The sequence below is a fragment of the Lampetra planeri genome, chromosome 4, assembly GCF_965212315.1.
Source record: "Lampetra planeri chromosome 4, kcLamPlan1.2.h2, whole genome shotgun sequence".
Taxonomy (NCBI): Eukaryota; Metazoa; Chordata; class Hyperoartia; order Petromyzontiformes; family Petromyzontidae; genus Lampetra; species Lampetra planeri.
This window is the reverse complement of record NC_136110.1, coordinates 28756103-28778773: the sequence shown is the minus strand read 5'-3', so window position 1 is coordinate 28778773 and position 22671 is coordinate 28756103. Positions and strand designations below refer to the sequence as shown.

The 22671-nt window shown below is 49.3% G+C and overlaps 1 protein-coding gene across 1 annotated transcript in view; it reads right to left on the bottom strand.

Annotated features, from left to right (window-relative positions):
* LOC144717983 (serine/threonine-protein kinase 3-like) overlaps positions 1-22413 on the bottom strand; it is a 52488-nt gene extending 30075 nt beyond the window's left edge. The window contains exons 1-4 of the mRNA XM_078593843.1: positions 21761-22413; positions 13300-13425; positions 8258-8549; positions 1090-1145 (exon numbers count right to left, since the gene is read on the bottom strand). Coding sequence (XP_078449969.1) covers positions 1090-1145; positions 8258-8549; positions 13300-13425; positions 21761-21889 — 603 coding nt within the window. The 5' untranslated portion in view covers positions 21890-22413. The remainder of the gene's footprint in view (positions 1-1089; positions 1146-8257; positions 8550-13299; positions 13426-21760) is intronic.
* Positions 22414-22671: the final 258 nt, after the last annotated feature.

Sequence of the window (22671 nt, the reverse complement as noted above, 5' to 3'; positions counted from 1 at the left end):
GTCACACTCATGCAATGCACTTTCATTGGTTTTAGATATGACAAAGATCGATTCGCCCCCATCTGTGGCACGTGTTGTTACCAAGATCGCACGTTACGTCACATGCCATTACATACGTTTGCTCAATTAACAACAGGACGGCATTCAATGCGGGTGGTAGAGCTGAACCAAGCAATAGTGGAAGTGAAAATTGACATTTGGCTAAAGAAGTTTGGCGACAACTTAACTCTCTCTTTCTCTCCCACAATGCACTGCTGCATGGTCACGGAGGAAGGAGTCGCCGATAAATTAATCAGCGCTAAATGTCGGAACGCCATCGTTTAACACCACGCCGAACAAACACAAAAAATAATAAAAATAAAACATAATAAAATGAAATAATTCTCACGACGTTTCGGCTACATTACTTCCCTTCTACGTGACTTTACCGAAAGAACCAAGAAGATGAATCCCTGCAGTCACGAAAGCTTTAAATTGAAACACAAAAAAATCAACAAAGTCAGCCAAAAATTCCGAATGTCAACAACGCTGTTTTGTAAACTCAGTCTGGAACATCATGTTTGCAGATATGGATATACATATTGAAGGGTAGGTGATTCAATGAATGGTTTGCCTTTAGCGATTGTTCACTTCCATCTGACACAACAAACAGAATGACGGATTTCCTCCGAACGCGTTAGTTTTATTTGGCGAAGCTGTACAAGCCCAGCGCCACAATTGTAATGTGGAATTAAACGCAAGTCAAATTGCGCAAAGGGAATGCACGTGGTTGAGCTAAAAGCACCTTGTGATCCTTACATTTTAGAGACATTATTATTTTATAAGTGACTTACAATCTTTCTGGGAGAAAGTCTCCTCCGGTAATCGAGCCGGATGTAATATATATAGGTCATTGCTTATTTACTATCCTACATCGTTCGTAACAGTCTCGTTATTATATTCATATAAAATACATGTTTTATTAATACCCTGGCGCTGATTGCATGTCACGTGCCAAGTATTCGCGAGCGAATTAAAAATGACCGCAATGGATGATTTCACTTGGCCGTAATAATTTCACGTCGGGGTGAAAAACTATGCCGAGGGCACGGTGTCCGCGAACGCCTTCCGACCTTGGATTGCGACCTTTGTGGAAATGAAACTTTCTGAAAACGAGAGGCATAAGGTCAAGAGTAGTTATCGCGTTGCGTGGCGAGAGGTTAACTGGCTCGCCTGGAATACAGGCGATCGTGGGTTCGATCCCCTGACCCCTGACTCCTGCTGTATATTTGGAGTTTGCGTGTCTGTCTCCCCGTGGTCGCGTGGATTTTTTTCTCCGGGTCCTCTGGGTTGTCCCTCCGCATTTGGAAACACGCGATTAGAGTATTTGGTTGCTATAAATTTCCACGCGATAAGCCACTTCGTTGAGCTATCATTTGTGGCCAGGTCGCTTCTGAAAAAGAGCTTTTTAGCTCAGTGGGCCTTACCTGGTAAAATAATACATTGTTTTTAGATAAAAGCTGATGATGATGTCTTTAGATTTCTAAAATAAAAAGGCTCAGTTTACATCACGACCCTTGTGACGTTTGTTTCGATAATGTAACCATTCATTTAACGTGAAGCGTACCCTTTGCTTTGAATAATCATTGCAATATTTCATATGTGCGGCCGCGTGTGTCGAGTATGCAGATTGAACACTGCAAAACAAAATCTGGCCCATCGCGATTCACCACTCCGGATGATTAATTATCCACGATTCGGGTTGATGCTGCGGGTTTTACTCTCCAACGCACCGGGCGTGCTGAACTCGTAACTCATTGGCACCTTGTGTTTACGTGACAACCCTTATTAATTAGCTGTGTCGGCTGGTGGTTGGTTTAACGACGCATTTATATTTAACCCAATAACACCTTTATTGTGGAATTGATTCGAGACTCAATTATGGTTGAGTGTAGCGGCCTCTACTGGCTGCAGGGGTCAACCGAACCCATTAAGTGCAACAGATACCAATCGAAAACTATCGGTTCTTACGCACACGATTCGATGAACGAACAGCGAGCATATAATCTGAATGCAATGAACGAATTGATGCGTTGTTACATGCCGACTGTACATCCATCAAGGTGACTTTCCGTTGAAAATCGACGTCAACAAAACTAAATGGAACGAAAGCTGAAAAGTGGACGGAGATGCATGGCTAGATGCATGCTGCAAATACACCGAGAGACACAGAGAAAGGAATAGATGGATCAAAGAACAAACGAACATTCGATACATCATATTGACAGCTGCGAAAAGTAATTGGGCCAGGACTGGATAGGTTTCTGTAGCGGACGGTGGGCCTACGGAGGAGACCGATGATGGAACAGCTGCAAAAAGGGGTGAGAAAATGAACGGTGCCCCAAGATTCGCGATCACCACGCAGACAGACGGAGTTACGGGATCGGCGCGCTGAATTCGAGGCGTCGTGGGGTTGGGAACGACGTGGGGAGACCTCTGTTCGGCGGTGAACTTAGAATCAGAATACCTATTTGTGCTGGAAGATTCCGACGAGCTATGTAGCTCGTCGTTGTGTTGCAGTCGAAACGTCGTGAGAATTTTGTTTTGTTTTTTATTTTTATTTTATTTTTATTTCCCTTCTACGTGACTTTACCGAAATAACCAAGAATACGAACTATGAAGCGTTCTTCACAGATCTCCAGCAGTGGATGGGACACGGCTGACGATGAACTTGCCGCTGGTTTCTTTTTTTTGTTTAAATAAATTCCGGCCCATTGTGAGTCCGCGTGACTCAGGTCATCCAGAAGCGTGCGTAGCGTCGCTGTGACCGATGGCGCGCGGTCACAGAGCCACGTTCGTTCTCTTGCCGTGCCAGAGCGAGGCAGGCAGAGGTGGGTGCTGACGCGGGAGTGGGGGTGGAGGATATTCAAATACAGCACAACGGAGATTTACCCTCCCCCCACCGCCCCAACCCTTCGTATGTAAGAACAATAGCTCACGTCAGGACAAGTCACCTTGGCAGTGACGTGCTTTGAATCAATTGCGCAAGAGTGACGGTGAGCTATTGAAGTCGTGAGCCGCGATGTGAAATGGAAGGCATGCACGGAAATCCATTCCATTTCTCTGATTGTGCCGAGATTCTTTTTTGCTTTCAGAGTATGATCTACTGTACATGTTTTTAGAATAATAATAAAGATCATTTATGGCCCTTCGTCATTGCATTGTCGGATAGAGCACGACCCATGCCATTAGGGACGTCACAGTGGTGAGATGTTAACTACCTCGACGGGTATACAGGAGGTCGTGGGTTCGATCCTGACCCTGATGCCTGCTGTATATTTGGAGTTTGCATGTTCTGCAGGTAGTCGCGTGGATTTTTCTCTGGGTCCTCCGGTTTTCCCCTCCACATTTAGAATCTACAAGCGTTTAGAGTGTTTGGCTCCTGCTATACATTTCCACATGATAAGCCACTTCGTTGAGCTATCATTTGTGGCTAGGTCGCTTCAGAGAAAGAGCTATGAAGCTTACCTGGTAAAGTGAAACTAGTTTAGTTATATTTCGTCATAGGGGTTGTTTGACTATACTTACCCCACCCCCCAAGGTGGTTATAGCGAGTTGGTGAAGAAGATGCCTGGGAACGATTCGTATTTCTCTCACCAGTGATGTTAGCCTTTGCCAAGAATCAATCGCAGGTGAAGGGGTTTATCGTGCAATGAGAGAACCGCTACACTACCACCAACATGTTTTGCTCACGGTTATTTATTAAAATCTCTTTGAGCAATGTTTATTATTGTTATTATTTTCTCAGCGTGTGTCCTGTACAGCGGCAATGCAGCGCCACCAGAGGAATCAGCGCAGGCGGGGTCTTCATTCAGCAGCGGATTGACAAAGGAAGGTGCACTTTTCAGGGGGTTACAATCGTTTTTTTTATGTTTGCCACACGAGGGACAAACTCACGTGCCGTGCAACAGCGTTTCACGCGTAGGGAAACATTCCATTTTTTTAAATTTTCCATAACTGGAATATGCCAAGTTAAGCGAGGAATCAAATGTTAATAGGTCCAGCCGCTAGTGTCCAAACTGAGACCAATAGGTTTACTGCCCTTGAGAAGCCAGTTTAATTATGGCCGGGTGCCCAGACGTGGAGCCAAGGGTCTCAGCGGTGCTGTTTCAGTGTCTTACGTCGTTGTAAACTTGTGGCCCATCTCCTGAATCAGGGACTTTGTTAACGAGTGACCAGACGACGCATTGTGCGATAATTTTTTTCCGATTTTATTTTTCGTATGTTGGTATGTAACAATCTCGCAGCGGTGGCTAGGAGATGTTAACTACCACGCCTGGTATACAGGAGGTCGTCGATTCGATCCTGACTCTTAGCCCTGTATAATTTTGAGTTTGCGTGTCTCTCTCTCCCCGTTGTCGCGTGGATTTTTCTCCAGGTCCTCCGGTGTTTCCGTCAACACGCGTTCAAAGCATTTGGCTGCTGCTATAAATTGCCACGTGATAAGCCACTTTGTTGAGGTATCATTCGCGGCCAAGGTGGATTCTGAAACATTCCTGCGGAGAGAACTGGTAGGAACGTTGGGTTGCTCGGTCAATGACCAGGGTCAACGGCAGCGTGGTGTATTCCGCAAATATGCCCAACTGTGAGGGCGGGCACAAGCCGGCGTGAGTAGGTTAAACGTTGAGTTTTATAAGGGCACCACGGGGTGACCAGCCCCTCCCCACCCAGCCCCACCCCTCCCACCCCCCACCCAGCCCCACCCTCCCCACCCAGCCCCTCCCCACCCTCCCCACCCAGCCCCTCCACACCCTCCCCTCCCTACCCAGCCCCTCCCTCCCAAACCAGCCCCTCCCCACCCTCCCCTCCCTTCCCCAGCCCCTCCCTCCCCAACCAGCCCCTCCTTTCACGACGGACGGACGGACACAATAATCCCCTGTGGGCTGGTGTAACCAGGAGGTTCCTACCAGTAAAAAATCGTTAATGTAGCTCAGTGAGCCTTACCCGGTCAAATAAAAAGTTTCATATATGTGTTATTTATTTACCGATTTTGCTACCTGCATTACGACGAGTCAATTGGGATCTCGGACCCTTCGTGTTGTAGAACGGCTCGCGAAAGTGGATGTTGCAGAACTAGATCTCTGATGCCTCCAAGTGTCCTTCGGTGACGCAATGGGCGGCAGCAGCCTCCTGCCCACTTACATCAGAATTGTGTTAGCAGGAGCGCATTCTTCCACTGAGGGTGCGGTTTTAATACCGTACAATTTTGCACTACAATTTGGATTTATATAGCGTGTTTTCTTTATTGCGTACGGATTTAAATAACATCTAAATGCAAATGCACCTCAAGGACATTTCGGGAGGGGCATCTCGCCGGACTCAAGTATATTCCTTCCACTTGTTCACAGCCAGAAAAAAAAACGTGTCAAATTAATGCACGGTCTTTTCCTTTCTTACATTACATTTTTTGTCTACCGGGTTTTCTTAATTGAGTTGCTCCGCATGAATAACGTTTTGCGGAGGCCATATACCAACACGTGTAAACGGAACTACGGCCAAATCACAATCCACGTGGCGCGTGGCTACGCGGCGTGGCTCGTGATCCGGCGTTGTCGGAGGAGGGCGAGGGGATCGCGCACACACACACAGACAGGTATTCATTCTAGATTTGAAGCTTTCGTGACTGCAAGGATTCATACTCTTAGTTCTTTCGGTAAAGTCACGTAGGTAAAAAATTAAATTGAAATTAATAAAAATAAAACAATAAAATCACGACGTTTCGGAGGCAACACAAGTCTCCGAACGTCGTGATTTTATTATTTTATTTTTATTAATTTTAATTTCAGTTTTTTTTACCTACGTGACTTTACCGAAAGAACTAAGAGTATGAACACAGACAGGTGTTGACAAAACTTCCCTTCCCGTGAGCGTCGAGGATGTGGCATAACACAGCAAATGTGGACCTCACCCGTGTCCCTCTCCCCCCCCCCCCCCCCCAACTTATTCCATCTGTACGGGATGAAGCGTTTCCATCCCCATCACGTGCGCGAGGTTTTCTCTGGGCGTTCCGGTTTCCTCCCAGGTGCAAACACCCGTTCATTGGGAGAAGAAGAAAATCCCAGCGCTATATAGAGAGGACCGCAGAGCTTGCAGGGGGATTTAGTGCCAGGCTCCCCACGCGCCTTGCTGCATTCTCCCGCTCGTCTGTGGTTACCTCCTCGCTCCTCCGAGTCGTTCTCTCTCTCTCTTGGAGAGTGAGCGAATACTGTGTGCGCACGTTACAAGTTGTTATAACGTATGAGCAACCCAAAGTTGTCATCGGTGGCTGCGGGGCTAACGTGGTGAGCAATGCAGCAAAAAACAAATCTATTTTTGTACTCTACATCTATACTCCCGCAATCTACGCTCTCTGTATTCGACTAATCCACATATTTGCGGTGTATTCCGCAAATACGCCCGACTGTGAGGGCGGGCACAAGCCGGCGTGAGTAGCTTAAACGTTGAGTTTTATAAGGGCACCATGGGGTGATCAGCCCCTCCCCACCCAGCCTCACCCCTCCCACCCCCCACCCAGCCCCACCCTCCCCACCCAGCCCCTCCCCACCCAGCCCCTCCCCACCCTCCCCAACCAGCCCCTCCCCACCCTCCCTTCTCCACCGAGCCCCACCCTCCCCACCCAGCCCCTCCTCACCCTCCCCTCCCCACCCAGCCCCTCCCTCCCCACCCAGCCCCTCCCTGCACGACGGGCACATTAATCCTCTGTGGGCTGGTGTAACCAGGAGGTTCCTACCAGTCAATAGATCAGTGGGCTTTGCCTGGTAGGATGGGGATAGTTTAGTTGAATTTTTATACATTTTGGGTGATTTGTTTACCTTTCTTGTACATTGCACTACTGTCGTGTTTTTGAATGTTTGTTCTTGTAACGTTCTTACCCTGTGCCCCTACTGGACATCTGCGAACAAGAGCTTTCCGGCTCATCGGATTCCTCCAGTATAAATATTCAGAATCTTGATTCTGATCGCGGCCACCCCCTGAGATGATCATGTAGTCACTACGCCACCGGTGCAAAGGCAACGCGTTTCAAACCCTGGGTGCTGCGCTGGCACAAAACAAAGGGGGCTGGGGAATGAGCTTTGACCTGGGGAGTAGTAGCACTTCTCGAAGTAGCGGTTTGTATAACCATACTTCATCACACTGGTCAGCGCAGGTTGGTTGAAGGGGAGGACGGGGGTAGGTGTGCAGAATGACTGTTTCAGACAGCCTCCTCGCCCCTATTAACCGTGGCCAGGAATGCAGCCCAGGTCTTTTGGGTTTATAGTACGGGGTATTTAACTGCTCCACCACCAGAGCAGCCCTGTAATTAATGTATTTAATCGTGCATTGCTTTGAAATATGGATTTTCTTCACTGGGCACATACAGTAAATATACACGTGGTTTATTTTTACACGTGGCTGCTTGAGCATTACTGCCTGGCCAGTGAGAATGTTTCGCTAATATAAAGATGTGTCATTCTAAATCGATGGAAGCTTATCGTAGCTTTTAGCCACTGTGGTGCAATTACCAGAGTAGCTTCTGCGGTGAACATGTACTGTGTGTGTGTGTTTGCCAATGAAACAGGCAGGACTACGAGAAGAAAGACGCAATAAACGACTTAAACATTATTGTTTTTGCATCATCGAGGGAGACAAAATCGGTGGGCTTTGCGAGTGAATCGGTGGCAGAAAATGCGCGTAAATATTGAACTTCTTTCGCACCCCACGTAGCCAGCCGTGCTAATCGGAGGTGTGGGGTGGTGACAGGTGGGTGAGTGGATAACGACGCTGTGGCGTTCAAAGGTCGCACTCATTTAAAGTCGCGCTCATCACACACAAAGCGCTTGCCACAAATGATCCGCGATACCCAGCTGCTGCTGATGATGATGATAATTCTAGATTTGAAGCTTTCGTGACTGCAAGGATTCATACTCTTAGGTTTTTTTCCGGTAAAGTCACGTAGGTAAAAAATTAAAATTAATATTAATGAAAGTAATAACAGAAACAAAATAATATTAAAATCACGACGAGACTTGTGTTGCCTCCGAAACGTGGTTTTTGAAAATTTTATTTCTATTATTACTTTCATTAATTTTAATTTTATTTTTTTACCTACGTGACTTCATCGGAAAAAAAAAACCTCTAAGAGGACGATGATAATCTCAGGGGCATGGACATGCAGCCGGGCTGAGGACAGACATCGGGCATCGCCGGCAACAACAACGGCCGCGCCACGGACACTCACCGTGATGGCCGCAGCCCGTCCGGCCGTGCTGCCCCGCCGCTGCCTCCTCCCCCTCCTGCTCGTTGTTGATCACCATCGTGTTGAGCTCGCTGCCCAGCAGCCCGGCCCCGTGCTCCGCGACTGATCGAGCGGCAGCCGTCGCCGTGGCCGTGCCCGCCCCAATGACCACCTTCCTCGGAGTGGCACCGCCCGCGTCCATGACACCGCCCTTGACCGCCGTGCGCACCATGGTGCGGCCAACGTCGTTATCGTCGTCGTCGTCTTCGTCGTCGTCATCGTCTTCTTCCTCGGCCTTGGTCGTCGCAGACAAGAGAGGCAGCAAGGAGTTATGATGCTATAGACTTTGTTTTGTTGTTGTTTTACCAGGTGGAGAGGTCCACTAAGCTGCTTGGCTTTGTGTTTTTTTTCTTTTACAGAAGCGACCCGGCTACAAACGATCGGTCGGCGAAGTGGCTTGTCTTCGGGTGGAAATTTACAGCGGGCAAATACTCGCAAAACGCGTGACCTTGATTCTAAATGTGGAGGGGAAAAAAAAACCTGAGGATCCTGGAGAAAAATCCACGTGACCACGGAGAGAACATGCAAACTCCAAATATCAGAATCAGAATGTGTATTTATACTGGAGGAAACCGATGAGCTATGAAGCTGAATTATTTTACAGATGTCCAGAAGTCACAGATGTCCACTAGACGCCTGTCCATATATAGGCGCCAGGGTCGGGATCGAACCTACGACCTCCTGTATACCAGGCGAGGTAGTTAACATCTCCCAGCCACCGTGTACGACGTGGCCACGTGGGTCACCCATCCCCTCCCTTCGAACCCTTGCCACTCAAGTTCTCATTTACTTGATACAGCAAGTGTGCTGTGACGGTTCCACTTGAAGACGGAAGCTTGTGTTGCCTCCGAAACGTCGTGATTTGTATTTAATTTTTATTTTACTTTTATTAATTTACATTTTTACCTACGTGACTTTACCGAAAAAAACCCAACAATATGAATACTCAAGTTCTTATTGAACGGCCTCAACGAGAGAGAGAGCTATGGGAGAGCCGCTCTAGAAGATGTTTTGGCCTTTGCCCTGCCACGTTGGCCGGACGTCGTGGAAGAGGTGCAAGCGCCCACGCTTTACCCCACCACGCGGCACGAAGAGACCTGCCGATCGTCCCAAACCAGCGTGCTTCATTGCAAGGCCCGCATGCCACTGGCTGCCCCTGGTGGCCTTTAGCGCGGCCACTGACTTGCTGTCAAAGGCAATGGTTTCAAATGTGTGGTGGCGGCCGTCACATTGATGATGTCTTATTGGCAAAAGTGCCCCCCTCACCCCTTCTGAAGATTATTGAAGATCGCCGGTCTCAACTGTGGTCAACCCATTTGTTCTTCTGGGTGGACAGAGGGCAGTGGCAATTGAATCAACTCTGCAACCGTTGTTTCAACTGCCGCGCCTGGAGATCGAATGAAACTGTCGACCTCTGGATTGCAAGTCCAGTGCTGAGCTGCGACTAATTAAATGAGCCGTGGCTAATTAAATCAGATCTGAGCTGTGGGCTAATTGAAGCATATTTTTGCATCATTTACTTCGGGTTTTACAAGTTGACCCAGCACAGCAACTGTGCTGGGTCAACTTGGAACCTCACAAACCAAGCAGGTCCGACCCTCGAGTCAAACCACGCTCTTCTCCAGGGGTCGGTAACCCTCGGATCTTTAAGGAACCGTTTCGTGACAGTTCTTTATTACGGACCACCGCCGTCTCGTATTCACCACAGTGCAATGCTGGCTCTTGAATTATTGACAGTTTTTTTTTGTTTTTACCGAATTCTACAATGTTTTTTTTATCTTGTTATGTTAGTTGTCGAGCCCTGCCTGTGAGCCTAGACCAGGGGTCGGCAACCTACGGCTCCGGAGCCGCATGCGGCTCTTTACGGGCTGCTTCTTGACAATATGTACGTATGTACAGTATGTACTCAGATGCATTGCGGCTCTTGAAATACTGAATTTTGTACCGAATTGGAAAGAAATGGCTCTTCTTGTTATTTTGGTTGCCGACCCCTGGCCTAGACCTACGGGAGCTGTGATTCGTGTCCATCATCGCAGTCTACGACAAAGCAGCCACCAAGATAGAACTGCAGGTGGCAGCATTAGCCAGCGTTTGGCCGCTACACCATTCGTGCATCCGTCCTCGCAAGCCACGTGCGTGTGTGCGGGGTGCCAAAGGTTACTCGCGGGTGTTCAGTTACGGTAACTTTCAAAATGTCAATCTAAGATGCGTGCATCTGTCTCTCTGCACACGTAAATGTTTTGCCAGCAGGTGTAAAAAAATATATAATCTAACAAGAGCTCTTAGCATGAGATCCACAATCTCGTTATGCTATTATTTCCATCCTTCACGCTTTACTCATTTCGTATGTATGTTGAAACTTCTTTTGCATCGTACGTAGCCAACCGTGCGACCGCATACTTCTCCATCTCATCCCAGGCACACCACCCCCCCCCCCAATCCCCACTCCTCCTCTACTCCTTCTACAACTTCCTTCTTCTTGCACGTGGCTACGTTCCATTAGCAATAATTATACATTTAGATTTTAAGCTTTCGTGACTGCAGGGATTCATCTTCTTGGTTCTTTCGGTAAAGTCGTGAGAATTGTATTTATGTTTTATTTGTATTACTTTACCGAAAGAACCAAGAAGAATAATTATAAAACTAAATATATCTGCTGAATTTATGCACTTCCTCGAAGGCCGGGTTGCTGATGGGATGTGTCAAGAAATACCTTTAAATAGTTTTACATTTCGGCACATATATGCTATCGTCTGCGTATTTCAATTGTCACGTGTTCCCCACAATGGAGCTGTTGCATATATTCGCTTAACTCATGACAGAGTTTCGCATCGAACTAGGACACATAACTGTGGAACCCGTCTATCTAACACGGAGCAAGTTTCACGGGCATCTCACCAGCACTGGTTGCATGCCAGCATGACTCTGTTAATGAAACACTACATCTCAGAACCAGTGCAGAGTTCGCTTGCATTTGAACTGAAGCAATGGTGATTTAAACAAAAATGAAGTACTCCCAGAAGGCCGTGCAGCTGATGGGATGTACAACAACAAGAAATACGAGACAGATGTGTGAAGTAGGCGCATCGTCGACTTATTTATCCCGCAACTTATATTCCCCACAAAGACGCGTACAAATCTAAATTTAGGTTGTTGTTTTTTTTTTGCGGCAAACATAGCGGGTGTCAGGTTTACGCTGAGCGGAGACCGTCATTCTATTCCTCCATCGAAAGATCGGGGTGGAAGGGGGGGGAGGGAGCAGATGATTGCTCCGTTGTTTGTGTTCAGCTGCCACAGTCGCAGCTCTGGGTTACTCCTCCCTCGGTGTTATTTTTCTGGAATATTTGCTGGTTTATCCAGGATGATTATGTTCAAATTCAAGTTAATTTATTAGGTATAGCCCTGTGAGCCATTCGGCTCTTGAATCGGGTGCAACCGCAACAAACAAAAAACAAAAACATGAACAAAAAACATCTTAAAGTGACTATGTGACCGAGTGCAAACAGAAAATCCAAGAAAAGACAGCAAAATATTGCAGAAAAAAACACCGTACACCAACGCTGTGTGCGAAAATCCCAGCGGGATGCGCGTCGTCGCTTTAAGATGTTCTCTGCTCATATTTTGCTTGTTGCGGTTGCACCCGACTCAAGAGCCGCATGGCTCACAGGGCTATTTATCTAATGAATGAAACTTGAAATGAGAAAACTTGATCATCCACCCTCGCCTCCTCATCCACCCTGCCTCCACCCCCCCCTAAACTGAAGCTAAACTAAACTTTTATTTTTCGCTTTAAAGCTTTCGTGACTGCAGGGATTCATCTTCTTGGTTCTTTCGGTAAAGTCACGTAGGATGGGAATAATAAAATAATAAAAATAAAACATTTGAAAATAATTATTTTATTATAAAATAATAAAAATTAAACATTATAAAAGAATTATTTTATTATGTTTTATTTTTATTATTTTAACATAATAAAATAATTATTGTATTATGTTTTATTTTTATTATTTTATTATTTCTATTCTACGTGACTTTACCGAAAGAACCAAGAAGATAAACTTTTATTTATTTTGTATTTTACCAGGTAAGGCCCACTGAGCTACATACCTCTTTTTGAGAAGGGACAGGGCCACGAAGTGGCTAAGGGGCCGTCCATAAATGACGTCACGCGATTTTGGACGATTTTTGACCCCCCCCCCCCTCGTCACACGGCGTCACAAAAAGTCAGACCCCCCCCCCCCCTCAAATATGACGTCACAACGCTCTGTTCCCCCCCCCCCCCCAAATAAACCATGCTTCAAATCGCTTTAAACTATTGTCATTGTAGTGCGTATTTAATGTGGCGCTGCACTCTGATGTTGTAGGAGAAAACATTTATTTAAAAGTCCATTTAATAAAGTAGAACGTGTTGTCTATATTTATTTAAAGTTGCGCATTTTGATGTGACGTCACATTTCTCAACCCCCCCCCCCCCTCGTCACACATCGTCACAAATGTCTGACCCCCCCCCCCCTCCCCCCTCAGGTGCGTGACGTCATTTATGGACGGCCCCTTATGCTGGCCTTAGGAAGTGCCACACGGGAGGGCATTTTGTTCATTCTCATCGCCATCGAATGCTGTCTCTCCCACTCCAGATGAAACACATGCCGCTTGTCCGCACGTCGAGATCACACGATAAATGTCTGACCTCCCCCCTAGGTGCGTGACGTCATTTATGGACGCCCCCTTATCACGTGGACATCTCGAGCAGCCGAATGACTCTGAACTCACGTCGCTTCTAAAAGTGGAGGGTAAAACCGGAGGACCCGGAGACAAATCCACTCCACCACTGGGAGAGAGAGAAAGAGAGAGAGACACGCAAACTCCAAATATGCAGAAGTCAAGGCTGGCATCGAACTCACGACCTCCTGCATACCAGGCGAGGGAGTTAACATCTCACCACCTTCTCCACACACACACACACCCCCGCCTGCCCTTCATCATACCGAGTTGTCCGAGTCTGCGACCTGGTCGGCTTGCAGAGGCTCGTTGCGTTTCGGCTTCATCGCCATGGCCTCGGTGATGAGCTCGCGCAAGATGCTCACCGGTTTGGCCGCCACGATGAACGGGTGCTGTGGAAAAAGAGAACACGCACTGGGTGGTGAGAGAGGCATGCGTGCGCAACGGCGGTACGGTTGCCACCTAACCGCTGGGTTTCCTGGGACGTCAACTTCTTTTTTTGTTATTGAGGTCGTAGCAAGTCATGTGGAAATCTGTCAGTCTTCCCGGAGACATTAGAAGTCTCGGGTTGTGTCAGCTGTGTGATAACGCAGCAATGGAAGACAATGCATTGTCATATGGTGCTCTCATCTTGGGGTATGGTGATCTGTTATTATTACCGCGGTATGTCCTGGTTTTTGTACCCCCGAGGTGGCAACCTAAATGTGGTAAAGGCGTTTACGCTGTTGAGATTCATCTGCGCACTTTTGCCCGCAGTTGTTGTTGAACGTTTCATTTCTATACGGTTCGTGAAATTGTTTTGACCACTTGCGTACAAGTGTTCTGAATTGCTTTGTGACCCCAAGTAATTCCTTAGGCCCTCACCTGGTTTTAATAAAGATTGATGATGATGATGATGATGATGAAATCAAAGGCAAGGAATTCCCACGTTTGTTAATCTATCTCGGTTCTCCAGCAAGGCACGCAGAAGCAGCACAGCCCCAGGGCTTTCCCACTACCGTGATCATGTTGATTACGAATCCAGGGCTGGATTGCGACCTTGGGAAATTCAACCAAGGGCAGTAGCATTGCACACTTGGCATGGGTCCGATACCCCCACCTCTCTTCGTAGCTTTGACGCTTGCCCACCCCCTCCACCTCCCCCCCCTTGAGTCCATGAGTCCCAGTGCAGTTGCATCGCCTGCGCACTCGATTGCTACGCCACTAAACAGAGGCTCAATTACCCAGCAGTCAGAAGCGGCTGCGGTCTGTGGGTTCTGCATGGGGCTTCCAAGGTCGGGGTTAGAGGTAGTGGCAGTCTCGTGAATTATTGCCCTGGCCCAGTGCCCAGACATTGGAATGGCACTCGCATCAGCTGAGAGCCACTCTGAAAAATTAGGGGGCAGCTGGAACCTGACCTGCTGAAGTCCATAAGATACACTTGTTTACGATCTATACGATGACTTGTTTTTCCTTCTTCCAAGTCAGCATGCGTAGCAGGGTTGGCACAGAACGAAGCGGCGGGTCTACGTTGTACAATTGTCTCAATCTCTTCATCGCCTGGGGGGCCCCGGGCTATCGAGTGCGCCGCGCCACTGTGCCCAGCCTCGCGCTTTGCGGAGGAGGGGTTCGCCTCCGGACAAGGCTGTCAGCGTGGGCGAAGGAGTTTCTCTCCCTCGCTCGCGTGTCCGTGCGGCGCGCCATGTGACCGTGGGCACCTCCCGAGGTGCAACATCCACGGCGACATAACAGGGGAAGGTGGATATCTCGCGGTGCCGGGAAGAGGAGGAGGTGGTGGTGGTGGGGTGGGGGGGGGACTACACGAAAAGCGTAGTGCTGGGCGGGTGTGTCATCACGCAACTGATAAACAGCACGACTTAGAAAAATAAAAAAATGTGCCTGGGAAAGACTCACAGGTTTTGCACGTAATCGTGGGCAAACCAAGTCGGGTGGCATCCCTGGATGGGCACCCACGACCGTCTCCCTCCCGTCCCCCAAAGTGAACAACTCCCGGCGCAGTCCCAGTCGCCGTGACTCGCCCGACCGGCCTCCGATCTCCGGACATCCGCGGGAACGTCGAACAGCATCAGGCGGCCGCTCCGGCGAGCGCTCGCCGGACAACCGCCAACAGTTCGTAAAACATCCGGGAGCGGATTTTTTTTCTCCCCATTTCATAAACGATCTCTGCCGCAGCAGCTGACTTTGACATAGGAGGCAGTAGGCAACTGCTCCCTGGGTGCCGCGGATACATTTCCCCAAATCACTCCGGCAGATACAGAACCCCAACATTGCTGCCCTGCTTCGCATTAGGAACGGAACGCGCTTTCTGCCGTGCGCTGGCAACGAGCGATGTTTTTGTGGGGTTCCGAATGAGTTTTTTCCTCCGTGTGTATGCGTAGTTCTTTTTTGTTTGTTACGGTCTTGTGCCTGCGGACGACCGTCAGATGGATACGAATCCGCGCTCATCTTTGGGACGCTTCTCAAGGCCCCGTGTCAATCTTACGCACGTGGGCGGGGTGGCATTTTGCTCCAAGTGAATTTTTTACGCGAATAACGCGACCCGCTTTGGAAGTGCCGCGTTAGAAAAACGTCGTTGTCATCGGTGGCTGTACGCGGGGATGTGCAAAATATTCGCTTTTTTACGACCGGATTTAGCCAGGGGGAATGAAAATGATGAGAATTAAGCAAAAAGTTTGAGGGGTATGGAAAGAAGCGTAGCGAGATGCATGCTGGGAATTGCAGCAACGATACAGAAAGAGGAACACGTGGGTCAGAGAACAAATGAAATTAGGGACATCATATTGACAGCGAATACGATTGTGGCAGGATGTATGTCGTTCGAACGAACGATGGCTGATGGGCCAAGACGGATGACGGAAAGCCAGCCAGATTTGCGACGACCATGGAGGTGAAGCGATGACATCGGCCATTGTAGCCGAAGCGAGATGGTCCGTGGCATCAGAAGGCCGCTAGGGAGGGTGACAACGTGACGGGCCCATTCGTCCAGCAATGGACTCGTCGTGGTCGATGACGATGATGATGATGACGATTTAAGAGGGTTGGTGGAACAAGCTTGAATGTTGATTTAGTACAGTTGTCTAATAACACTTCATCGACAACACCTGTCATACAACCACGTACACTTGGTTCTCAGCAACGGCGTGTCTCTAGCTGAACGTTTATTTACAATGTATACACAACAACAACAACAGCAGCAGCAGCAAAAAACACTGCCGTTTTAAAAACGGAATATGGGTATAATAAAAAATATGTATCACGGTAATTTGTAAGCCTTTATTAATCCACTGCTGGATGAAGGCCTCCTCGTGCGCCACCGCTCACGGAGGCTGTTGGATATCACTCGGCACTAGAGTTAGCGTTGGCAGGGAATCGAACTCGGGGTTCTACGTTCATGGCACATTGCGCAACTACCCATTACGTCACATGCTCCCCGTCAATAATAATAATAACAACAACAACGTGTTGTGAGTCAGCATCAGCACGCCGCTGATTACGGTGTGAACCGCAGCTTTCCATGTGTGCCATTGCTGGCTTTGATATGTGCTTGCTTACAGCACTAAATAGCAAACCGCAGTCGACTTGACATCGAACTCTGGCCACGGATAACATCAGTGGCGAATGACGGTGTCAGAACTTGCGTGGTTTGTTTTGGGGGGGGGGGGGTGGGGTGGGGGCTATTTCTTGGGTCGCCCTAACCTCGAAAATGAGCGGCGTGGTGCGGTTTAAGCTCTGCCCCCCCCCCTCCCTCCCCCCAAAAAACATGCTTAAAATCGCTTTAAACTATTGTCATTGTAGTGTGTAATTATTGTGGCGCTGCACTCTGATGTTGTAGGAGAAAAGGTTTATTAGAAAGTCTATTTAATTAAGTAGAACGTGTTGTCTATATTTATTTAAAGTTGCGCATTTTTACGTGACGTTACATTTCTCAAACCTCCCCCCCTCTCGTCACACATCGTCACAAATGTCTGACCCCCCCCTCCCCCCTCAGGTGCGTGACGTCATTTATGGACGGCCCCTTATGCTGGCCTTAGGAAGTGCCACACGGGAGGGCATTTTGTTCATTCTCATCGCCATCGAACGCTGTCTCTCCCACTCGAGATGAAACACATGCCGCTTGTCGGCACGTCGAGATCACACGATAAACTCATTCAATCGATCTCGATGCGTGCGTGCATCCGTGTATTGTGCGGTGCAAAGGGGAGATTCAATTACAGATACACCCACCCAAAATAGCAGGGGGCAAACTTACCGCGAGAAACAATTGTAGCTCAAAGCCTCGCCATCCCCAATACACGCTTACTGATTATAAATTAAATGCAATATCTGGGCCATTAAGAAAAAAAAACTGTCTGGGAATCTGTAAACGGATCACGATGTACAAGAGTGGAGCACGCGCCGACGGAGACGGCACGCGGCTGCCGAAATAACGACGATCCGGCTTGCTCCCATAAATCTGCGCCATGTCCTGGCCTTGCTTGCGAGCCACCGAGACGAGCGAACGTGAAAATGCGGGTGGAGGGGGAGTGGGGGTGATGGAGGGGGGGGGGTGATGGAGAGGGGGGGGGGGCTCCTACTCTATATCACTGCTTTGTGTCAGGAGGCTTGGGAAGGGCTGCCGACTTCCCCCGTGAATGAGAGTGATACATCTGTCTGCGGGCCCCGCTCAGCCCCGAGCAGCTCCCAGACGCTCCAAACACCCCACCCCCCCACCACGCTTTCCACAACCACCACCACCACCACCACGTGAAACATCAGCTCCCATCTTTCTCACCACCATCACCACCATCACCGTGAAACATCAACTCCCATCTTTCTCCCCACCACCATCATCACCGTGAAACATCAGCTCCCATCTTTCTCACCACCACCACCATCACCGTGAAACATCAACTCCCCTCTTTCTCATCACCACCACCACCACCACCACGTGAAACATCAGCTCCCATCTTTCTCACCACCACCACCACCACCACCGTGAAACATCAGCTCCCCTCTTTCTCACCACCACCACCATCACCGTGAAACATCAGCTCCCATCTTTCACTCCACCACCACCACCATCACCGTGAAACATCAGCTCCCATCTTTCTCCCCACCACCACCATCACCGTGAAACATCAGCTCCCATCTTTCACTCCACCACCACCACCATCACCGTGAAACATCAGCTCCCATCTTTCACTCCACCACCACCACCACCACCACGTGAAACATCAGCTCCCATCTTTCACTCCACCACCACCACCATCACCGTGAAACATCAGCTCCCATCTTTCACTCCACCATCACCACCATCACCGTGAAACATCAACTCCCATCTTTCACTCCACCATCACCACCATCACCGTGAAACATCAGCTCCCATCTTTCTCCCCACCACCACCATCACCGTGAAACATCAGCTCCCCTCTTTCTCATCACCACCATCACCACCATCACCGTGAAACATCAACTCCCATCTTTTTCCCCACCACCACCACCATCACCGTGAAACATCAACTCCCATCTTTCTCTTCACCACCACCACCACCACGTGAAACATCAGCTCCCCTCTTTCTCACCACCATCACCGTGAAACATCAGCTCCCATCTTTCACTCCACCACCACCACGTGAGACATCAGCTCCCCTCTTTCACTCCATCGCTCTCTCTCTCTCGTGTAGCCCGAGCACCCCACACCCCAAACCCCCTTCCGTGGGGGGGGGGGGCTGTATTCCATCGTTTGCATTGCGTCGTTGGCGCATGCCACGCGAGTGCATGCACCACGTGTACCGTAAAGCCCCCCCCCCTCCCCCCCCATCTTATTGTCGATCTACTGCTGGATGAGGCGCCTTCCGGTTGCCAACTCACTGAGGTCCAAAAAAAAAAAACTTGCGAAAATATCGCGGGATGATGAAGAATATCTCACAATATTGGAGGAGGGAAGACCCACAAATGCTTTGTCTTCAGTCGTCGTTGTAATGGACGTAACCTGGATGGGTGGAGGGGGGGGGGGGATCTTTGTCTTTTTACGCCTACGGCAGCTTGGAGCTAACGTGTGGATGTTCAGTACATGGCAGCATAAATTTACGCAATTTATTAAATTTAGGGGCCGTTATTGAACAAGGCAAACACCAGATGAAGAATCTCTCTCATTGTGAGAGAGAGAGAGGAACCTGGGATGAATAGCGCGCTGCGCTACGAACTCGACGATTCATTATCTGAACCGCTCCTGGGCCCTCCCCTAGGTTGACTCAGCCTCAAATGAGTACCTGGTGCGGTGTGTAAAAATAACATTGCTCCCTCCCGTGCTGTGCCGCTCTTCATAGGCGCTCGCTAACAGCACCTGTCCCAAGAGTCTGTCAAGGCTACACGGGGGATCTTTGTCTTTGTATGTCTCCACTCGAATGAGCTCAGTCAGGTACCATTGGCTTACTCTTCCAAGGTGGCCGGACATCTCTGGAAGAGGAACGAGTGACCACACTTTTCGACCCGCCGATCGATTGACCGATCGATACAAAAGAAAGGAGAGACATCCCCCGGGTCATTTCAGGTGCAACCACGCGTGTTTTTTTTGACCGCACCTGAAGTGACCCAGGTCAGCGGCACTGCTCGCTTTTATGCTGCTTCCCTTACACAGCCCCCCCCCCACTTACCCCCCACTTCTTTCTGTGCCGCGTGGCGCTTGTGCGGTTTTGTTTTACTGTGCCGGGCACGGTGAGCGCAGCGCTGCTCGGCTCCGTTTACGGCGTTCAAAGTGTCACCGATACAGCCCCTCGGAGAGCACACACACACACGCACACGCGCACATACACACACACACATACACACACGCGCACACACACACACACGCACACACACACGCGCATACACGCGCACACACACGCACACACACGCACATACACTCACGCGCACACACACACGCACATACACACACGCGCACACAACAACAACCGCCATTCGCCACTAAGTGGCGGTGACGTCACCACGACGCTTGTGCCAGGCCAAGTGCACCTTGAGGCCACGTGAAGTGTCGAACGGCCGCTGGCAGGAGGTCACGGGGCAGTCTGGCAAAACAACCTCCTACCTCCTCGCGGTGCCGGACGGGCAACACTGTCGTGGGCAGTGATGTGGGGGGAGGGCCATTGCCCATTGGCCTCTCCCCTCATGGCGTCTGTGACCACCACAGTGGCTAAACGGGGGCTCTGGACGGGTGCGAGGGGCTGTTCACCCCTCCACCTTCAATTAATTACCACGAAACCACGAATTAAACATAAACCTGTAACACGCGCACACACACACACGCGCACACACACACGCGCACACACGCACACACACGCACACACACACACACGCACACACACACACACACGCGCACACATGCACACACGCACACACACACACGCACGCACACACACGCGCACACGCACACACACACACGCACACACACGCGCACACACACACACGCACACACACGCACACACACACACACGCACACACGCGCGCGCACACGGCGACAGCTGATCGGCGCAATAGCCCAATAACCGATGGACGAGCGTCAACTCGCCCCCCCTCGACCCCCGCTGTGTCCACTACCACCATCACCACCGCCACCCCCCTCCGTGCCCACGTGAGCGCGCGTGAGCTCCTCATGGGCAGCGGTGGCACAGAAGTGAGCGCGATGCGCTACGAACCCCGTGCGGGCCCGAGTTGGGTTTTTTTCCGGCACCGCTGCTGACGCCGGTTTGCGTGAGTCGCACCTGAAACCGTCCTGGGGCCTCCGCTAGGTCGACTTAGCCATAATTAAGTGTCTAGTGCGGTGTGTTAAAATAGTAGCGGTGGGGAGACAAAGATGGCTGAGCGTGGTGTTTGGCCACACCACTCCGTCGTGTGCCGTATCGAACTTCATAGGTAGCCCGCTAAGAGCTCGTGCCCCAATAGCCAGTAAAGGCTACAAGGGAGGTTTATTTTTTGTAAAACCCCAGACAGCCTCTGTCACCGTTTTACCCACAGACCCAGATTCAGACCCATTCCCGAGACACAACTCTAGGTGCAGAGCCACGTTAAGATACGATCCCAAGGTCCTGAAACCACCTTGACACTTGACAGGTATAGGGCATTTGAGTAAACACCCTCCAAGAGTAATGGAAAGCCTCCTCTGAATTTTAGAATCATCTCTCTTGATTAATATGTACGTCAGACGTTTTAGTTTCCAGAAACTTCACTGCGTCCCCTGCTCACACGAGCGTTGGATTCATGGGATGACTTTCTGAATATGGTCCTAATTTTATCCACCTCTCATGGATGATGGGCTGAGACAAACCTCGACAACACTTGAACTCAGAGGCTACCGAGCGTGAGTTGGTTGTTTTGCAACACGGATTTGGGATCTCCATGGCCACGATTTTTGTGCGAGTTAAAGAGATTTGTGACACATGGGGCGAGTTGGGAAAACATCCGAAAATAGGATAACAGAGCTTGGGCAACTGTTGGTGCCGGTTCCAACTGCCCGTGGTTGCCCCTACCTCTGAATTAATTTTCCACCTATGCCTAAGGAAGTAAACACAAACTATCCTTATATTATTGGTTCTTTCGGTAAAGTCACGTAGAAGGGAAATAATAAACTAATACAAATATAAAACAATACAATTCTCACGACATTTCGACTGCAACACAAGCAATCATCATCAGTGCAAATGCGCTTTCACTTTCACCGTTCCTATCCGATGGCCGTCTTGCACCGGGTACCTGCAGCAGCTGGGTGGCCGTGGACCTCTGCTCCGGGTTCTTCACCAGGCACTTCCGCACGAAATCCACGAATTCGTCCGTCCAGAGCTCCAGCTGCCGGAAGGTGGGTGGCGGGTTGGTGGGTATCATGAAGATGGCCTGCGGGAGTCAAGAGTTGCAGCACGAGGCGCGCACGTTCGATCTATTGACGAAAAAGAGTTAGAAATAGTTTAGTAGGCTTTCGCGAACCAATGTTATCAATAATATAGAGGGTTTTTTGTTTTGCTTCTTGGGTTAGATCGCGTAAATATCAATTTGTCGTATGGCTACATTAACCCCCCCCCCCCCCGCCACCCCCACCACTCTGGGCTTCGCACCTGATTGAACCACAGTGATGACGTCACATTTACTCCCACTCTATTTAATGATCGATTATCGAAACAGGAGGAGGATTTCCCCACAACTCTGGCTGTCGCCTGATGATGCCGGCTGCAATTCACCGGCGAAACGTCAGGATTTACTCGAATCGTAAACGTTGTGGGTCGAAACTCTTTGGTTTTTTCGGTAAAGTCACGTAGGTAAAAAATATAAAATAAATAAAAATGAAAACAAATAAATGTAACCGCGACGTTTCGGAAGCAACACGAGCAACCGTCATCAGGTGTTGACAGCTCCAGCAAAAATTACTGAGGCGTGTGTTGCTTCCGAAACGTCGTGATTTAATTTATTTGTTTTCATTTAAATTTATTTTATATTTTTTACCCACGTGACTTTACCGAAAAAAACAAAGAGTATGGATCCTTGCAGTCACCAAAACTTCAAATTTAGAATTAAGTTGTGGGTCTACTCTCCAACACACCGGGTGTTCTGAACTAGTAACTGATTGCCACGTTTTGTTCACAGGACAAACCTTACACGAATTTGCTGTGTCG